Below are 19995 nucleotides of genomic sequence, written 5' to 3' on the forward strand. Positions count from 1 at the left end.
TTGAAAACAAAATATGTGTAAAGGTTTATGTCTGGTTGAACGATGTTGATGTTTTATTTTCTTTTTGGAGGGGGATTTTATTGCAATCCATAGGGGGGCCCAGAAAAAAATCTTTGAGAACCACTGATATAAGTAATGGCAAGAGCTATCTATGGACCCTTTGGTGACAATTGTGTTTTTTTTGAATACCAATTAGCATCTGGCAGTCTGCTTTTAGGGGGAACTTGCTTAGATGGCTAAACCTTATTTTAAAAATCCTCCACTTTTCATAGTGAATGGCTGGGTTTTTTTTTCCAGTTTTTTGCATCTTTTACCAGTCTCATAACCTTCACACTCGTTTTTCTGAAGGTCGTACACAAGTGTTTTATCTCTCTTCAAAAGTCAAACATAAACTAGATCGACCGTCCATAGAGTCATGGTCACTGTCAGGAATTTTAGGGACTGCTTCCTTCAACATGTTTTAGCTTCCTTTTAGTAAAAAAACGCTTCACTTGTGATAAATCCCCAGTGTGAAGACGTTATCTGTTCCAGGAAAATAGCTGGATTCTTTTCCTTCAAGATTGTCATCAGTGCACAGCAACCTTCACAATTATTCTCATTCTTTGTAAAGATAAGCCCCAAACAAATGGGCTTCTATGAAGACTATGACCTCTTGTCCACTTTCTTAGATTTTTTTTTGGCATTATTATTATTAGTCAATGTTATTCTGACAGAAAGGACAGCGTGAGAAGGGGAGGGCATGTAGCAAATGACTTAGGAATTGAACCTGGGTCAGCGGCATTCAGGACTGTACCGTCTGGGTAAACACTGATTAAAGGGATCTTAAAAAAAAAAAAATCATAAAAAGTCTGATTCCGAGTCTGGAAGCAAAAGATAAAGACAAAATTAACAAAAAAACACAAACTTTTTCACAGTATTTCTTTTTAATGTGCTTTGAAAAAATATTCCCACCCTTTGAATTTTTTTAAGGATTTTGTCATATCTCTACAAAAATTAGATATACTGTAAATTTTACTGGGAAATTTTATTAGAATTTTATGAGGTAGATAGAACACTGTATTATTACGTGACCTCTAAACTTTTATCCATTAATGAAACTCATTGCAACCAGTTTCCCTGAGATCACAAACTGACAGAAATGAACCAACAGGCTGAGCAGCGAGCGCATTAATCATCATGAATTCTTTTTGAATGAGAGGCAAGAAGGCATTCACATTTACATTTTTTATTTTTGCCTTCATGCAAAGCTATGTGTGAGAAAAAATCCCTAACATGGCATGGTAGTGACAGCATCATCCTGTGGGAACAGGAAACCAAGTCAGAGTCAATGGGATGTCGAATGGAACTAAATATGGACAATCGTTTGATTGTGAAAGACTTGAGATCTTCCAGCAGTACAACATAACACTATATGCTAAACCACATCATATAGTGTTATATTGGCCTAGTCAAAGTTGAGGCATAAATTCAGTTGATAATCTGTTAGGACCTTCCAGGATGCTCTGCATTAAATATGACAAAGCAAAGAAGTATGAGTGAAGAAATATAAAAACCTGATTTCCTCAGAAAACTTTCAGTAAAGAAAAACTTAAATTTAAATCTGATTTTAAATACCAGCAGATTCACTTGTGATTACCGAATAAAGAGAGCCACCCACAGTCTCACCCAAAGCAGGGGCCTGCTCCAACGCAGCACCCATGAAATCGTTACATTCCCCAATTAAGACATTATTCAAAAGGAATATTCCCCTCGTGTAAGAGTACTAATTATGTGATTAGGATTGACTGCATAAACCCAACTGCTGACACGGAAGCACCTGTTGCCCTCAGATCTGCGCTGGCATCAAAAACCGGCAGATTTCTAAAGGTTGCAAATCAGTTCAGGGTGGTCTTAAAACAAATAATTGGGCTACAGGGGAAAATTAATCTTAATGATATCATTATTCCCAAGCTTTATTTGATTTGCACGCTCACACGCTCTCACGTGTGAGATTGCATCCTCACCTTCTGATGTTCTGAGTCATTTACACACCACAGGCAGGTCGGAACATTGCACAAGGACCAGAGCGAGGACACTCACGACCAATGCATGAAAAGTGGTTATGTGTGAGCAGGTGTGATTACGGCAGGGAGTGGAGGAAAGAAAGGTGCTTGTGCATAACTGTCATTCAAACGTTAGAACTGCAAGAGAGAAATGAATGATTGGTGAGTATGTGGTGAATAAAACTGTCCTGTATCTCTGTTCAGGCTTTACTGTCAACCTTGTTCCTGTCCAGAAAGTCCAGTGAGCAACACTTCTCATGCTCACGCATGTTAACCGGAAAGGGCATCAGTCAGTGTTATCATTTCTCCTCCTGATTCAAAGGGTCAGCAGTCTAGACAGGAGAAATAGGGAATAAAAATTCCACTTCCAACACAAACACACACACACCCCTCCCCCCCTTCCACACACACACACACACACACACACACACACACACACACACACACACACACACACACACACACAAAACATGATCAAAGAAAAGGTGTGTCCCTCTTTTATTCACTTCCCAGAAAAAGCCTGAGTGATTTTTTTTTCTTGGTGACAATTTTGTGCCAGTAATCTATTTTTCCTAGAAACATCACAAAATCCCATAATATTTGAAGCTGGCAGAAGTTTTTCCACTTTCCATTCAGTTTTAAGTAATAATTACTTGTGTGAGTGAGAGTTTTATGGCAGCACGCAGAGTTTGAATCACTTTCTGCAAACGCACGCGATGATATGAATCAGAAAAAGCCTGAGATCAAGTCACTGCCGGTGGTCTGCACAGTCGGACTGAGCTGGTTGCTAAAACCTTCCATTGACCATGCAGTAGTGGTCAGAAGACACACCGACTAAACACACAGGCAAAGATAAGCAAGGGAACATTCCAGCAAGTTTCTAAATTTCATCACTGCTCCTCTTCCATCTGGATGCTATTACACTGAACACTGAAACTCTCAGGAGAAATATATGCAAGAGTGAGACCCACTCATTGATCCCAGTTTATTAGCATTATAAATCAAAGGCACAAAAAGTCAATGATGTGCCAAATCAAGCTCCTTATGGTCTTTTGTTGCTTAAGAAAATATATACTCAGACTAGTAAATTATCTTCTGCGTTTGGTACAAAGCAGTTGAGATGCAAAGCTACACAGTCAAATTAAAGCTAGCGAAGGAAAACTGGCGTAAAAAATGGTTACATTATGAGGAACACACACAGTGTGGAAAGCATTTGTTATATATATAACATTGTTCCCAGTTGTCCCTCTATTCATTAGGCTTGTGCGCCCTCTAGCGTCACGTGTATAAGCTCACACCCTCTCTACTTGTAGCGTCTTACTTTGCAGGTTAGATGGCGGTAGTGAGTAAACTGAAGCCAACAAAGACGTCACAAAAAGGAAGAGGAAGCAGTAAGAGGAAGTCGTCTGTCTTTCTGTCTCTGACAGCCGCGTCAAAGACAAAAAAAAATCCACTAAAAAGGCCAAATTAAATCTCCCTCTTCAGATTCAGAGTCGGACATTTAAATAGCATCAGCCATGTCGAAGAACACAGTGTCCGCCCGTTTTAGGCGAGTGGACGTGGATGAGTACGACGAGAACAAATTTGTGGACGAGGAGGACGGCGGAGAAAATCAGTTGGGTCCTGACGAGGCAGAGGTGGACTCCCTCATCAGACAATATCCTTTACATTATAAGCACGCAGAACTGGTACTTTGATGGTATATGAAGGATTAAGCGAATAATATATATATTTTTTGCGTTTATAGATACGTTTTTTTCGCCCGTGTATTTCCATAAGTTTTTGCTGCTGCCCGAATGATTGGCCTGCTAGCAAAACACCCATCACTGTACAGACTTGCCTCAGTCACATTCCAGGAATTGCTGCTCCAGGCTTCCTACACAAGTTCTTGCAAATTTTCCCTTGAAGTAATTTTTTTCTTTGCCACATTACAAGCACAAACTTTAATGTATTTTGTGATAGACCGACACAAACTAGCGCCAAACTATGAAATGAAAACGGAAGAATCTTTAAAGTGTGGGATGCATTTGTTTTCGTCATCTCTAGGTCTATACCTTGTTGAAGCTCCAGATGGAAGCCTTATAGCTAAATAATTTCATTCTACAAGAGCCGAATAGTGACCAATTTCTGATGTCCCATTAGGAAAACGTTACATGTTTATCATTATCATTACTTTTAGGCAGCGCAAGTCCCTGCGGAGTGTGTGCATCCTTAACCTTCCATTCACAGGGAATCTCATAGAGGCGTTACATGCAGTCCTGAAGAACCCACCAATTAATACAAAGAATCAGAACGTCAAGGTTACTTGCTTTAATTTATCTAACTAATGTTCGTAAACTTTGTAACGTGACCACATTTAATCATGATGCATTTTACTCATACACTAACAGCAGACTGGTCACTTGTGTTTTAATATGTTGAGGGTTTTTTTTCTGCTGCAATCATAAAATTAAAAATTTGATTTATGAGAACTGTTTGCAAAATTATTAATGGCATACATAATTCCGGCATCAGATTATAGTTGGTGTTGCTCAGGATTGATCATTTTAGCATTCTAATATTATCTCAGTGAGTTTATGGTAGCTGTGTTCTGTAAATGTTCCTCTGTCCTGATCAGGATCGAGCTGAAGGTCTAGTGCTGAAGGTGCTCAGTGCCTTCAAGAGCAGCGACATTGAGAAAGCGGTGCAGTCGCTCGACAAGAACGGGGTAGACCTACTGATGAAATACATCTACAAAGGCTTTGAGAGACCTTCAGAAAACAGCAGCGCCGTCCTGTTGCAGTGGCACGAAAAGGTAAATATTGCCAAACTATTTTGTAGCTATAAATTGTTGGACAAATTGTTTTCCTAAGAGAAGTGAGATGTCTACGTGTTCTTGAAAAGTTTTTCGGAACAGTTTTTTTAAGTCTGGAAAGATGATAAAAATTAAGCTTCGTGTGTCATCAAACTTAAGACCACTTAAGTCACAATTCTTTCACTTTATTATGTGTGCCATCACATTTTAAAATAGTTTCATGTAATATTCACATTTTCAAATAACCAGGAAACAGGACGCCTATGAGTCTGTGAAATGAAAGTATGTAGTTTGTTTCGCTTTTTCTGTTCAATTACTAACATAAATGTTATTTTCGGTAATATCCAAATTTAATGAAACACATTGGTAAAATCCTATTAACTGACTTCTCAATAAAGATTGTTTTACTATTTGTTAAAGTGGAAAAATGTGCCAGGTTTAATCCCTTGATGTTAATTTGTGTTGTGTTTTCAGGCTCTGGCTGCTGGAGGTGTGGGCAGCATCGTCAGGGTTCTCACGGCGAGGAAAACTGTGTAAAAGCAGAGCGTAGAGGCACGTCACGTCACATCACTGACACGCTGCACTGTTCCTCTACCAGAAGGCATTGAAGCTGAAAGGAAAACCAGATTATTGTTCTTTTTACCCACTGAGATGCTGATTTACTTGAGGCAAAGATGTAGGACTTGAAATGTGTGTCAGAGTGGGTTTGAAAGCTGATTTTCTTCTTTTTCCTTCTTTTTCAATCATCACAGCCTAAAGTCCTCACAGGGTGCTAAAAATACTTTCCTACTTCGTCTATGTGCTGATCCCTTTCCACCAGTGATGCCCAACTCTGAGATCAGTGTTCGTAAAAAGCAGGGTACCTCTGCATTTTAGCAGAAATGCTGGTGGAACTTCAATAATCAAACCTTTTCTGTTCATATTTGTTCTGAGTTTTGTTGTTTGTTGCTTCACTTCTGGGTGAATAAAAGCAGTAAATCCTCTGAGAGTAACTTTCAAGCTGTGGACGTCTGCAGAAAAGCACAGTTACAGATGGAGGGTGATAATATGAGCCACAGGGGTCGGCATTCACCCTGGGGGGCTGCTGGGGGAGGATTAATACCCATGATGCATCTCTTGGTAATCCCACTTTGCAGTTTTCTCACATCCATATGCTCCCCTCTGCTACTGAACAGGGCATTATGTGGCTAAACTGTACTGTTTACAGGAAACTGTCGCAATGAGAAAATGTGATTATATTTTAAGATTAATTTAACCATAAAAAAATCAGCATTATTCTTTATTTAGTAATTTTCCTCATATCCCCACTAAATTGAAATAAAAAATAAACAGTTTTCCACGGAAAAGCTTTTCTTTTTAGATTTTTGTTTTGCTGTATCTCTAGAGAGGAATTAATCGAGATGTTTATATTGTCTGCATGATTCCATTTTTGAAATTTAAAATCATACATTTCATACCTGTCTTTTCTACATATTTTGTTTTGCCACAAATATAAGTTTATTTTTTGTGTTAATCTCCTGCTTTATGTGCTTTAAAACATTCTCTTCACTGTAGATTCTTTAACAACCACAAAGTAACAGCAAGACTAATTAAAGTACATTTAATAAGATGTTTTTTCTGCCTTATAGGGTAGACTATCTGTTGCCAAATCCTTTGTTTTTCTGAATTAAGTAGCCTATTTAGGTGGCTATTAGCTGATCTTGTGTATCAGATGCAAGGTCTGTTGTGGTTCAACATGCTGCAGTTTTGAGAAAAGCATCCTCAGAGAGTAAACACTCTGAAGTTTACTTACTTTATCCAGTATTTTACTCTCTGGATGCTATTTGAATATGGATTATGTTTTAATTTTGTAATCAATTGTGATGCATCCAAACATAAGATACAGTTTCTAATGCAGTAATAAGACTTGACATGAAGCCAGAGATGTCTGATGATTTCCTCTGCTTCATGTAGTTCTTCTGTGATGCTCTTCCAGCCTGGAGGTGAGAAGACAAGGAACAGAGCAAACCTATGTGCTAACCGCCTTACTCAAATGTTTCTTTTTTATGTTTGTGCTTTTTTGGGAACAAAAATAAAAAGTATGACCGCTGATCATATTTTCATCTTGATGTTTTTATTATGGTTTATATAATCAGCCCACAGTTTCTGATGGCTTAGAAAAACATCCTAGAATTGTCATATTTTTATGGGTCGCAAGTGCATCACACTCACCTAAAGGCAATTCAGATACGCCAATTAATATTCTCACCTTAATGCCTGAACAGCCAAATGTTGTAGATCATCATTCATTAGGCAGAAAAGATTTTGCTTTTCAGTTACATTTTCAGACTTTCTTGTTGACACTTTAACAGATTTCTGCTCTGATGTTAATGTCCACATTTTTGCAGATGATCTGGTGACGTTTCTAAATGCAAAAAAAAAAAAAGTCTAAACGTCTTTGAACAAAAAAAGAGGAATTTGTGGTATTTGTTTCGGTATGTGACAATGATTTTGACACATCACAGGATTGTGGGGCGTTTAACACAAGCAGAGAAGCAATGCCAATGGTGTGGTTGTTTTTTTCAATATATTGAAAGGGTTGAAAAAATATATTGATTTTTGTCCAAAATGTCCATATTCGTGCATCGTGACAATGACATCTTAAAAATTTAAAATGCATACATCAGTAGTTTGTGTTGCAAGGTTGACTTCTGCTACAGGCATGAATATTTTATTTTTTCAGTGTAGTTTATGAAATTTTTATTACAAAAACTAATAAAATTAGGAGAGGTACTGCATCACAATTTGAGCTAAAGCATTATGTACAGGTTAAAATAAAATACATCCCGGTAATTCCTGGAAAGAAAAGAAAGTTTTGCTGATGGAGCAGTTTCCATGACAACAAAACAGATACAAACTATCTAGGAACCTCTAATTTCCAACATGAGCACCATGCATCTCTACTAGTAAATGAAGTTCAGTTGTGTTGATGTTCAAGCACTTTCCAGTAAAGTAATATTAGGTAGTTGGAATTACACATTGACTATAAGGAAACTGACCTTATAAATACATTTGGATGATGTGGGAAAATGTGAAGTCAAAATATAAAACAACTAAAATAATCGATTCCTTACAGACTGACAGAGCTTATAGGGACTAGAGGAAAGGATCAGTTTTATCCCCATTTCCTCAGTCTCTTTCATATTCCCACTAATGTTACATCCATTCATCGTCAGAACTGTAGCCGCTTATTGTCCTTGCACTCACTTAACATCAGTCTCTCAGTCTTCATACTGCGGTGGCCAAAAGTCCAAACACCACATCATATCACTCTCACCACATTGTTGTTCTGCAAGCTGAAGGCGCATTTCAACCTCACATCTTCATCTCACGTCATTTAAAGTGCTCTCAGTAAGGGTAGGCAGAGACCGCGATGTATACGATGAAGGTCGTCTGGTACTCGATGGCACCGTCCTCGCTGTAAGAGAGCGCTCGCACCTTCATGCGGAACGTGTGCGGCTCTCGCAGCGGCTGCGTGGTGAACAAAACACCCTTCATGTTCTCGTCTCGGAGGGCGAAAGGCAAGGTGACGTCCTCGTCCACCACCAGGAAGGAGGTTCTGGGGTGCATCACGCCATCCTGTGTGTAGGCCACCAACCTGATGAGATCCTGGTTGGCTGCGATGCCGAAAGGCAGAGACAGCAGCTTGTACTCCAGCGCATATAGACTCAGTGTACACTCCAGGTCGTTCGGTGGGCAGTCCTTCAAACAGAACCTACAAGGTGAAAACCGAATATGCTTGATAAAATTAGTTTTGAATTTGACTTTTTGATTCCCCATTGGGACATGAATAAAGATCTGACTCTGACTGTCTACCCTGTGGCTGGGTCCCTCTGGTAGTTTGGAGGACAGGGTGTGTCGATGCACTGGTAGCTTCCTCTTGTGTTGAAGCACATCCGATTTACTCCACACTGGATGTTCTGCTCCAGGCACTCGTCTATATCTGTAGATGTAGCAAATGGTTCATCACTGTGTGCAGAGGTCATCTTTCAATCCAATGTTTTAGTTGTTCAGTAAAAAAAATCACAAACTTTTAAATCAATTGCAGAATCTTTGGGTCTCTGCAACCCCTAGATTCAAGAGATTAGGGTTTCACCTTGACATGTTTTTCCATTAGCCATCAGGCGGTAGCCAGCAGGACAGAGACACCGGTGGCTCCCTGGTGTGTTCACACACTCATGCTGGCAGATGTTCCTCACTTCACACTCATTGATATCTATTGGTGCCACATAAAGAAACACAAAATACAGTTTTCTTCCCTATTTGTAACAAATTTAAAGCATCAAGCAGCATCAAGTCTTTAAAGTTTTTCAGTTAACTCTTCTCCGTCATGTCAGCGATGTCCGTTCTACATAGTTACCTAAGCAGTGGCCAGCCCTCGACTCAAAACCTTCCTTACAAGCAGGGAAATCCTGCCTTGAGCGGTGTTTGTGAGCCTCTCTCCGGTTACGGTTCATGTAGCGCCTATTTGTGGCGGTGAAGGAGTTGTAGCTGTGAGAAGCAAAGCTGTGGTACAGCTGCTGGTTGGGCGCTTGTTCAGGAGAGGACTGGGACGTGCGGTAGCCGTATGAGTAACTTTCGTAGGTGGGTAGACGCTCCAGCCCAGCGCAGGACTTGCCATCTCCCAGCAGGTGGCGTCCCGGTGGGCAGGTGCACTTGAAACTACCAGGAGTGTTGATACACTCAAGGGCACAGGGCTGAGGGAGCTGCTCACACTCATTTATGTCTGCCCTCATTGCAAAGAAAGACCAGCACCAGGAGAGATGGAAAGGACAAAGTGACAGGAAGAAATATAGGAGGGGAAAGAAAAGAAGAAAGATAATGGACAAATGAAGAAATAACATATTAGGAGTAAAGAAAGATAAGGACAGAGAGGGGAAAAATGGAATATATTATTAACCTCACTGCATTACAGTACATTTTCATGTTTATTGAGAAATGCATTGAGACTATGCAAGGCATCGACAAGTAGCTTTCAAGGTTCGATTAACAATGTCAACATCCTTGAAATCTTCCATTGTACTGCTCTGACAAAACTAGACTGAAGGACATTGCCTATTAATCAGGTTATTGCTCTTCTGAAAATAAAGCAGCCATGCTAAAAGTCTGTAGCAGTGTGACTGTCAGGCAGAGTGCAGGCTAGCCAACTATGCTGAATAAAACTGACAGCTGATAATAGCTTTCAGATTCTACATACGAAACTAGATATGTCATTAAAAAAACGGAGGATTCATCCAGGGTACAACAGAGATAATATGGAACTGAATGCCGAAGCAAAACCAGACAAGAGCTGTGTCCAAATGCAAGGGTGACAGAAAGAACAGAATTAGAAGAAAGTGGAAAGAAGAAGAGGCATACAAAGAGCAGTGGTGCTGGTCTTTTCAGATTATTTTTATTTCATTATGTCCAATGAAGTGCTAAGAGTTGCCAAATCTCACAACAAAAACAGTCAACTTGATCTTTGTATTATAAGAGCTGGCTGTGTAATTAAGTCACATGAGCAAAGCAAGAGCTAAGAGTTACACTTACAAATAAATCAACATTAAAGATAAAATAAATCTCTTTCTGATGCTCCATCCTGGGCATTTTTGTGCTTTTGCCATTCACAGCTTTTCATACAGATGAATAACATGTGTATGGAATACTTAGGAAGGAATACTAAAAGTGCTGTGAGGAAAGATGTGAAATGTGTTGAGGAAGTTTAAAAAGAAGCCAAAAAATAAAGCAAATGAAAACAACCGCAGTACAAAAAAAAAAAAGCAAAACAACTACAAAAACGCTGAAAAATACTTCCACTTACAAGAAAAGCCATCTAGAAGACATAGCAGCTTTTCCTTCATAAAATAAAAGCAAAGCAGTTGCTTTTTGTGAAGACTCAGCAGTTTTCATAGCAGCATCTGGTCACATGCAGTTGATGGATAAGATGATTTTTTAAATTAAATTTTTAGTTTAAATGAAAAGACCAACTTATAAAAAAATTGCAAACAGAAGCACAGGAGCTTTAGCAAAGTGCAGGAAATGAGCAAATCTGACAAATATCCAGTTAAAATAGCTTGCCATTACGTTGCAAGTTTATCTTTCTTATATTCCAAAATACTTTAATTGTATACAGTTTCTTTGTTTCTTAAGCTGGGAAGACAACACAAGATTTTTACGAACCAACACATGGGCGTCCTACTCCCTGAGATCTGAAACCACGTGGACATGTACAGTGGTAGCTGCCTCTGGTGTTCTCACAGATCTGGTTGAATCTGCACTGATGCGTCCCATCTCTGCACTCATCGATGTCTAAAAGCAAGAAACACAGAAGGCATAATCTCTGTGTGCTTATTCATGTTTCCTCGTTAGCTGATACCGTCTGTCTTGAACTGCCAGTCACTCACCCACACATGTGCCGTTCCCACTTTTGGTCATGCCGCTCGGACACAGATCTATGCAGGTGTAACCACCTCGTGTGTTTTTACACTGTTGATCCAAACGGCAAACCCTCTGCCTGCACTCGTTTATGTCTGAGGCAACATAAGACAAGAAAAAAATGGCTTAGACATTAAAAAAATCTTTTCTATAGTACAACATAACGTGAATCTGGATGCATGTAGAATAAAAGTGGCCCAAGAGCGGAACCCTGAGCAACTCCACCTAAACCGTTTGTTTGACTCCAGTTCTAATCATTTGTTTTGACTGGTCTGATGTTAAACAGGGTAGTTGACTCACCGATGCACCGTCTGTTCCTGAGCTGAAAGCCTGGTTCGCAGGCACAACGATAACTTCCTATGGTGTTCATACACTGCTGATGACACGGCTGGGACTCCAAGCACTCGTCCACATCTGAGGATTATACAATGAGTTCTAATAAAGACAGATCACAAATTCAGCCAAGAAGAAATTAGCTGCATCTGTTGAAGTACCGGTGCAGCTGAGCCCATCAGCTGTTCTCCTGAAGCCACGGCCGCATCGCATTACACATCTATAGGAACCAATGGTGTTTTCACAGTCTTGTCCACCGTGGCACATGTATCCACCAAGGGAGCATTCATCAATGTCTAAAACACAGACAAAGAGCAAGTCAAAAGCATAGTAGGTTGTGAGAATAACAATGAACTCCCAGAATCAATGCTGCACACTTCATACCTTGGCAGGTTTTGCCATCAGCTGATATGGTGAGGCCATGCGGACAAGAGCAGTAGTAGGTTCCCATGGTGTTGTGGCAGGTATGAGAACAGGGGTTCCCAACATCACACTCATTTTCATCTGCAGCACAAAGAACACAGAAATAAACTCCAATGTAAATACAATCAAATAGGCATATTTAAAGTGACATTAGTTAAAGCTGGTATTGATGTTTTGTTTTGGCATAAAAGCAGTAGCATTTGGTAGAATAGACATCACCTGTACAGTAGGGCCCAGCAGACACCAAAGTGAAGCCATGAGGACACTGGTTGCTGCGATCGCCTGCAACAAACCGTGTAAAACCACTATGAAACCCAAACTGGAATAAAGCCAGAGGTCCTAATTCATTCCTTTGAATTAATATTTTTATCCACTTGAAAACACATTTCAAGAAGTTGGCCCAGTATTAAGTACCACAGAACATTGTTATTATATTTGTGATTTGTAATCTGTAAAAGTTAAATATAATTTTAACCTTGGGCAAAACTGAAAGTGAAGTTAATTTGTGATTTTTTAAATCATTGTTTAACAAATGTTGATACTGGAAGAAGTATACCATCTACAATTAGATAAAAAATAATAAACACCAATGAAAACCGGAGTGTTTAACCTATGCGTAACTTATTTGTGGTACGAAATATAAGTAATAAGTAATAAAAATAACAGCTTCAAAAATGTTCTGCAAAATGTAACAAAAAGAAAAAAAAATTCTGGTAAGGAATAAGTTAGGAAACTGCCATATGTCTTCCTTCTTGAAATAGCTGCAATCAAATATTACATCAGGTGCACATGAATAAAACATCATAACTCAGTAGTTGGAAGGATGCTTAAAGTGCATTCAAAGCAACGGCCATCTTGCTTTCCATACAAGTTTAACCTGAAAGCAGACTGCAATGTGTATCTTCAAAGGACCTTGCTTTGCTCATATCCACCTTTGGTTATACTGGCTTGTATGCTATATTCCAACACTTCCTCCAGGGGGTGGTAGAGAGCACTGATGGCCGTGGCATGGAGCATTTCTACCAGGAAGGGCATCTTTCCTTTAGTGTGATCATAGGAGATGGTGTGGTTCCAGGAGTAAGGCACACTTTCCTTGTCGATGGTGAACATGCGGGTGGATAGAGCGTACAGCTGACCGGGACCGGTCTGGATGTAATCCTCTGTGTAGTCCTAAACAAATACACAGCGTTATTCAGCATTCAACAAAAAAAATTATTAGGTCTTTCAAAAACATCTGATATTTTGGGTTTTCATCACATGCAAGACACACTTTACTCTTTTAATTTTTTTAAAGATGTCAATATAACAAGAAGTGCAAGAAAAACAACAAATACAAGAAAAAAAAGAATTTTAGGTTTAGTGGAAAACAGTGACAAGTAGAATACTTTAATTTCAACAAAACATACTTTTTGTATAACAAAATGTATTTAATCTCAGTAGTAAAATCAGTCTTCTTAGACCTTTGCTAAAAAACTGCAGCTGAAAAACGCAAACAATGTTTTAAATTGTATTGACATCAACAAAATTGGAGTTTTGAGTTAATTAATGAAAAAACTTTCATGTCAGACATGAAAATAAAAAAAATGTACACTGAATTTTGTTAAATCGAGAACAAAACTGATAAGTAAATTGATGTCATAAGGTAATTATCAACAACCAACAGTTTGTTTAATATAACTGTTGCTGCATGAGCACATAAACTAATTTTCTCAGTTTAAAGTTGTTCCTTCAATGTAAAAGAAGAGGCAAATTTATATAAAAACACCAAAAAGCTCTTTCAGAATTTTTGCAAACAAATTTTTCTTCATAAATAGTTGTCCTCAAACCTTGATTACCGCTTACCTTGATGTTTATGTCAGCATGTGAAGGCAGCTGCAGAATATGGCCGTTAACAACAATGTCCAGAAGCAAAGCTCCATCAGAGTCCAGGCCTCGAGCAACGTGGGTCATCCTCAGGATTTCACCTAGCAGAATCCAGTTGAACTAAACTTCACTTACCCAATTAAATTTATCTTTAATGTGTGTTTATTTGACCATGACCAGAACCTACCTGTAGCAAACTCCACCTGCGTCTCTCGCCTGAAGACGCCGCCTGTCAAGGTGTAACCGTTAACAGCCTCTCCTATTTCCTGTGCAGTGGTCCAGTAGATGGGGTTCAGTATGGAGATGAGCTTCCTCATCGCATGACCTTAAAGTTAAATGTTATACATTCAGTTTTACAATCAAAGTTTAAGGGTGAAAATACATAAATAAAGTTGTGTATTCAAGGCTGACCTAAGGTTCTTGGTACATTTGAAATAGTGGCTTTGATGGTTTTGCTGCCCGAGTTGCCGTCTGTGATTGTGGCATTTAGGAAGGCGATGCCAAACTCAATGTCATTAATGTTTCCTATGATGCTTCCTCGAGTTTTATGAGGCCCACCTGACAAACAAAGAAAATGTTTATGACTGTGAATAGTCAAGGTTCATACAGACACAAGAAACTTTAACAAATCAGTCCCACAAAATATCTCAGTGAGAGCATAGAACCTGATGCAAAACTTACACAACAGAAATCAGTTTTTGTTGGTTTCATACCAAGAATTGTTGACCTAATTCTAATATCTACTATCTTAACATGGAATAGGCTAAATCCAATGATTTTTTTTCAATCTATGTAATTGTAATGTAAATATTAATAAGAAATTCACACCAAATAAAAATAGATCAATATTACCACATATACCATTTTTAGATTATGTCATTACCTGGGCATGCCTGATTGTTGCACCTCGATAGCTGAGTGGGGTCACCTGGACAAGGCCGGCCACCGTTACTGGGAGGTGGATTATTACAAAGTCGGACACGTGTCCTTTCTCCTCCGCCACAGGAAGAGGAGCATCCTCCCCATCCCTGCCATAAGCTCCAGTTCCCATCCACTGCAATACATGACAAAAACAGAGGATTTCATAACAGTCAAGTAGTTGTTAATGCATGAAACAAGACTAAGAAGGTGTGGTACTGACTCACCAGGACAGTCTGCAGTGCTACATTTCTGCATCTGTGAATCGGCTCCTCCACAAGCTCTCCCACCATGAGAAGGTCGAGGGTTGTCACAGGTCCTGTAGCGCCTCATCTGACCTCCGTTGCATGTCTTGCTGCAGCTGCCCCAGCTACTCCACTGTCCCCAGTTACCATTGACTGACAAACAGTGAAAATAGAGAAATAAGGCAGAGGAAAAAATTTGTTTTCTTTACAAGTGCTTTATTTTTTATAAATCAAAACTCACTTGGACAGGGGTCGCCATTGCAGAAATCAGTGTGCACGTCATTTCCCTCACACTTTCTGCCACCATGCTGAGGGGTGGGGCTTGCACAGAGGCGTGCCCGCTGTCTGCTCCCACCGCCACAGGAAACACTGCAGGGCCCCCAGCTCATCCATGACGACCACTTTCCATCCACTGGAGAGCCCAAAAATAGAAATATTAGCGGTTCAGATTATTTATAGTGGTTGTAACAACTTTACAACCACTTTCCATCAACGGTCATGTTACATATACAGTACATTACATTACATGGTTACAGAGTTGTAGAAGCCCTGTCAGGATGGAAAATGTACAACTCCAATAAGTTTTAAAAATGTGAGTATGAGTAAAATAATCTACCAGTAGAACAAGGACTTAAAAATATATATTAAGGAATTACTTACTTAAAACGACTTCCTATAGCTTGCTGAAAAGTTACTCGCAAGTCAGTTTTGTCTTATTTCAAGTGTAAGATATGCTTTAGAAACTAGACCAAAAATACTAAGCAAGAGTTTGTGTTTTTGCAGTGAAGGTCTAAGTTTACTCTAATGAGTGTCTTTATTCCAACAGCCTCTTACCAGGACAAGGTTTCTCCTTGCAGACTTGTGATTGGGTGTCTGTGCCTTCACACTGCGGGCCGTCGAACGCTGGAGGAGGGTTGTTGCACAGTCGGATCCTGGACTGTATGCCCTTACCGCAGGTCTCACTGCAGGCGCTCCATGACAGCCAAGAACCCCAGTTGCCCGTCACTAAGAAAGAAAAACAAATTATGCTGAGTGGCAAGTGTTTCTCTAAAATATAAACTCATTTAGTTTAGATATTTTTACTGTAAACCTTCTTACCTGGGCATGGTCTGATACTGCACATTATAGCTTCCACTGCCTTCCCCACACATGGCCTGCCCCCGTGCTGAGCGGGTGGGTTACTGCAGCTCCGGACTCTCGTTTTGTTGCCCTGACCACAGGTTTGTGAACATTCCTCCCAGGGAGACCACTGTGACCAGTTGCCATCCACTTTGCAAACAACGAAAGTTTGGTTTTAGAACTTTTATTTGCACACAGACCAGAAAATTTGTCAAATATTATTAATAAAGTACCTGGACATGGTTTCCCCTGACAGCTACGTGTTTCTGTGTCTGATCCTGCACAGTGGCGTCCTCCGTTAGCAGGTAAAGGATTGTTACACTGTCTGACTCTTTTCTGGGTACCAGTGCCACAGGACACACTGCAGATGCCCCACTCAGTCCACTCAGAATATCCACCATGAACTGCAAAATAAATCACATGCACACACTCATTTTTAATTTTCTAACTCAGAAAGTAAAGAAACAAAAGTTAACAGTTTTTCATCATTGTAAAGTACTTAAAAGTTTTTACAAAGTGTAAATAAGTGGAATAATAATCGGTATCTTACCGCGAACAGTGAGAGTGACGCTGACCACCACTGATCCGAGTAAGTTCCTGGCCACGCATTCATATTCAGATGTGTCCTCCTTTTGGGCACTGGTGATCCGGAGGGAGCCGTTAGACAGGGTGGAGAAGCGGTCGTTTTCCAGCAGGGGACGTGCATGTTGGGTCCACTCTATCATGGGTCCTGGCTCACCCTCTGCTTTACAGCTAAGAACCACAGTGGTACCTGCATCCACAACCGTTCCGACTGGCTCCAAAGTTATAACTGGTGCTCCTGATTGGAGAGGACGCACCTGTTAGATTTACTCTCCCAATGGCTCTTCTTTTCATTTTCTTCACAAATTAAATGTTATTACAGCTACACTGGAGTGAAAAAGGTAAAAGCTTACTCTGAAGTGTAAGGGTGACGCTTCTTTCTACAACCCCAGCATCATTTGTTGCTACACACATGTAGCTGCCCGCGTCTTCACTCTGTCAAATGCATTTTAAAGAAATAAATATTCTGCATCTATTCATGCTACAACAATAAATGCCAATGTGATTGTATTGGGTTTTTAAAGGAAAGTACAGCACAAAGTACCAGGTTTTCATTTTGGTGCAAAATCTAAAGTGGAAGGAAAGTTTTTTCACATTTTTTACCAATAAAAGTCTGAAAAATGTGCCATGCATTTTTATTCAGCTCCCTATTAAAGAGTTTGTGTTGCCATCTTTTACTGCAAAATCACATTTACAAAATTACAAACATAAAAAAAAGCAATTAAGAAAATTGACTCAAGTAAGTGTACACATCTGGAAGTAAGCATGTTTGTTGTTTCTCAGTTAGGCCACACATTTCCATTTTCTAATGTTTGAAATATGATCACTCAACAGTCTTCCATGAGCTCTTACAACTTGGAATATTGTTTTGCAACCTAACCCTTGTTTAAAATTCTCTTCCTTGGTGTTAATGATGCATTTTGTTCAAAAATGAATCTCTGACCAGTTGGATTCATTCTGGACTCTAAAAACTGATTGGATTATATCTGAAGGCAGTTGGTTGTCCTGGATTTTATTTAGATCTGAAAAAGTGGGTGAATGAAATGTGTGCTAATCTTTTTTTATAGAAAAAAGAAACGTTGATAAACCACGGATCCCTTTCAGTCAGATTTATGCTTTTGATCTACATTTTGTACATTATAATAAAACACATTGATATTTGTGCTTTTAAATTGGCAAAATGTAAAAAAGTTTTGCAAAGGACAGTATATCCTCAGCTATATTTTTTACGTGTCATTTCTTACCACGGTGCCGTAGATGGCCAGGGAGCCGTTATCTAGCTGCCGGATTCGGTTGTTGATCTGGATGTTTATGCCGTTTTTGCTCCACTGGATCGTTGGCAGCGGGTCGCCTCGAACCTCACAGTTCAGGATGGCATTACCACCAAGAGCTTCAATTCGGTTGGCGTGAAGGTCCCCATCAATTATTGGAGGCTCTGGAGAATACATTGTTAAGAAACATGTACTAGAATTTATTAGAAGACAAAACTGAAAGATGCATATTTTAGGAGAGTGAATGTGTGCTTCATGCAATATAAAAATAGACACTACTGTTAAAGGGAATATACACATTTCTATCAATATTTGTCATTGTGATTAGATCACCAACATGGTTTTTTCATCATTTTCCATAACTATTAAATGATCCATTCATAGAAGTCTATTAATTCTCCCATTGTAAAAGTGTGATATTTTTCTTGGTTGTAAAAATTAAACCTAGTATCAAGTTTTCTTTAACTATAAAACTATAAAATCTAATAAGCTATCTTTTTTCAAAGAACCTAGAATGTATTGTTTCTTCACACACATGTTGGGGTGAAACTGTCTCCTTGGATTGCAAAGTTATTGTTTTTGGATTACCCCAGAAACTGGACTTTAGCTTCAGCCTCCACAAGCAGCTAATCTGGATTCCTTACTTATAACCTTTTAACAAAACCTCACTTCAAAAACTCCGAACAACCCCTTTATGAATGTTTCATAAGAGTTTGGTTTACCTTTTACATAGACGAATCCCAGGGACTTGATAGTCCCCACTCTGCTTTCAGCTACACATGTGTAGGTACCAGTGTCTTCTTTACTTACTCTCTCTATCACAAGCTCACTGTGGCCATTCACATGATTATAGTGGACTACAGCAGTGGGACAAGCACAAAGAAAACACATTTAAAGATGACAAAATACAAAGAAACATCTAAAAAAAATAATATATATATACGACAATACCAACCAAGCTATCTCAATTTTGCAACAAATCATACCTGGGATATTTTTGTTGTTCATGATCCATTTAATGGTGGGTGTTGGGATTCCACTGACACCACAGGTCAGCACGAGTCGCTCTCCTTTGTTGAGAGAAACGTCTGAGAGCAGTTTGGTGAAGGAGGGGTGAGTATGAACCGACAGCGTCACCGTCCAGCTGTCCTCCCCGACTGAATTCGTTGCGACACAAGTATAACTGCCGGCATCTTCAGGCTGGTATATTGTTTTGTTTAAAAACACAACATTCTTGTTAACCCACAAATATGCATAAGAACTTGTGTGAAGAGAGGAGTAAAAACACAAACATTTCCAGTTAAGGCTGGCCTGTGTGTGTTTTCATACCTGAGCGCTGTCAATAATCAGCTCCCCGGATGGCAGGATGGTGAACTTCCCTCGGCTTTCGCTGAGAGGATTCCCGTCTTTTTTCCAGGACAGTTCGGGATGTGGGATACCGTCCACCACACACATCAGCTGAACCTGACTTTTTTCCACGACAACTACCTCCTTTTTTCCTCCACTGATAGAAGGAGGAACTATAAGATTATAATAAAAAAAGGACAAGAATGTATTTCCTTCCAAAAGTGTCTGAACTGTAAGTATAGAGCAGTAAATAAAATAGGGGCCAACATTTCCAAATTCAGCATGTTCAGTGAGATCTCAAAAGGCTAAAACTGTGTTTTAGCTGGAAGTTTTGCTTTCTCTCACTCACCCAAAGTCAGAATGAAACAGCCAAGCATTTCATAGAAAGTATACTGTCTGGGCTTCTACTAACTTTATTTTAAACACATTAATGATAAAAGTCCAAGAGTCCTTCAGTAACTTTGTAAAAAATTAAGGAAGGCCTTCATATGACCACTCTACCGTACAGGTCACATTGGTGGATTCTGAATGCTGCTTAATCAACTAAATTTACCACAGAAGATTTTAATTGGTAAGTAAGGTGCAACTCAACTTACTATTTCTAT

The 19995-nt window shown here is 39.4% G+C and overlaps 2 protein-coding genes across 2 annotated transcripts in view; one reads left to right on the forward strand and one right to left on the reverse strand.

Annotated features, from left to right (window-relative positions):
* The first annotated feature begins 3383 nt into the window (after window positions 1-3383).
* arpc5b (actin related protein 2/3 complex, subunit 5B) lies at window positions 3384-6932 on the forward strand. Its single transcript, XM_044128781.1, has 4 exons — window positions 3384-3699; window positions 4270-4342; window positions 4660-4836; window positions 5311-6932. The coding sequence occupies exons 1-4, from the start codon at window positions 3560-3562 to the stop codon at window positions 5371-5373; spliced, it is 453 nt and encodes a 150-aa protein (XP_043984716.1). The 5' UTR covers window positions 3384-3559; the 3' UTR covers window positions 5374-6932.
* hmcn1 (hemicentin 1) overlaps window positions 6930-19995 on the reverse strand; it is an 87192-nt gene continuing 74126 nt past the window's right edge. Inside the window, exons 83-107 of the mRNA XM_044129999.1 lie at window positions 19373-19563; window positions 19030-19243; window positions 18766-18900; window positions 18017-18207; window positions 17126-17207; window positions 16741-17010; window positions 16424-16594; window positions 16170-16340; window positions 15906-16076; window positions 15313-15483; window positions 15054-15224; window positions 14792-14962; window positions 14320-14466; window positions 14096-14233; window positions 13888-14009; window positions 12978-13215; window positions 12265-12327; window positions 12007-12126; window positions 11784-11918; window positions 11590-11703; window positions 11259-11384; window positions 11035-11163; window positions 8972-9091; window positions 8692-8818; window positions 6930-8590 (exon numbers count right to left, since the gene is read on the reverse strand). Of these exons, the coding sequence (XP_043985934.1) occupies window positions 8224-8590; window positions 8692-8818; window positions 8972-9091; window positions 11035-11163; window positions 11259-11384; window positions 11590-11703; window positions 11784-11918; window positions 12007-12126; window positions 12265-12327; window positions 12978-13215; window positions 13888-14009; window positions 14096-14233; window positions 14320-14466; window positions 14792-14962; window positions 15054-15224; window positions 15313-15483; window positions 15906-16076; window positions 16170-16340; window positions 16424-16594; window positions 16741-17010; window positions 17126-17207; window positions 18017-18207; window positions 18766-18900; window positions 19030-19243; window positions 19373-19563 (4055 nt within the window). The 3' untranslated portion in view covers window positions 6930-8223. The remainder of the gene's footprint in view (window positions 8591-8691; window positions 8819-8971; window positions 9092-11034; window positions 11164-11258; window positions 11385-11589; window positions 11704-11783; window positions 11919-12006; window positions 12127-12264; window positions 12328-12977; window positions 13216-13887; window positions 14010-14095; window positions 14234-14319; window positions 14467-14791; window positions 14963-15053; window positions 15225-15312; window positions 15484-15905; window positions 16077-16169; window positions 16341-16423; window positions 16595-16740; window positions 17011-17125; window positions 17208-18016; window positions 18208-18765; window positions 18901-19029; window positions 19244-19372; window positions 19564-19995) is intronic.

This window comes from Gambusia affinis, linkage group LG10 (assembly GCF_019740435.1).
Source record: "Gambusia affinis linkage group LG10, SWU_Gaff_1.0, whole genome shotgun sequence".
NCBI classification, from domain to species: domain Eukaryota; kingdom Metazoa; phylum Chordata; class Actinopteri; order Cyprinodontiformes; family Poeciliidae; genus Gambusia; species Gambusia affinis.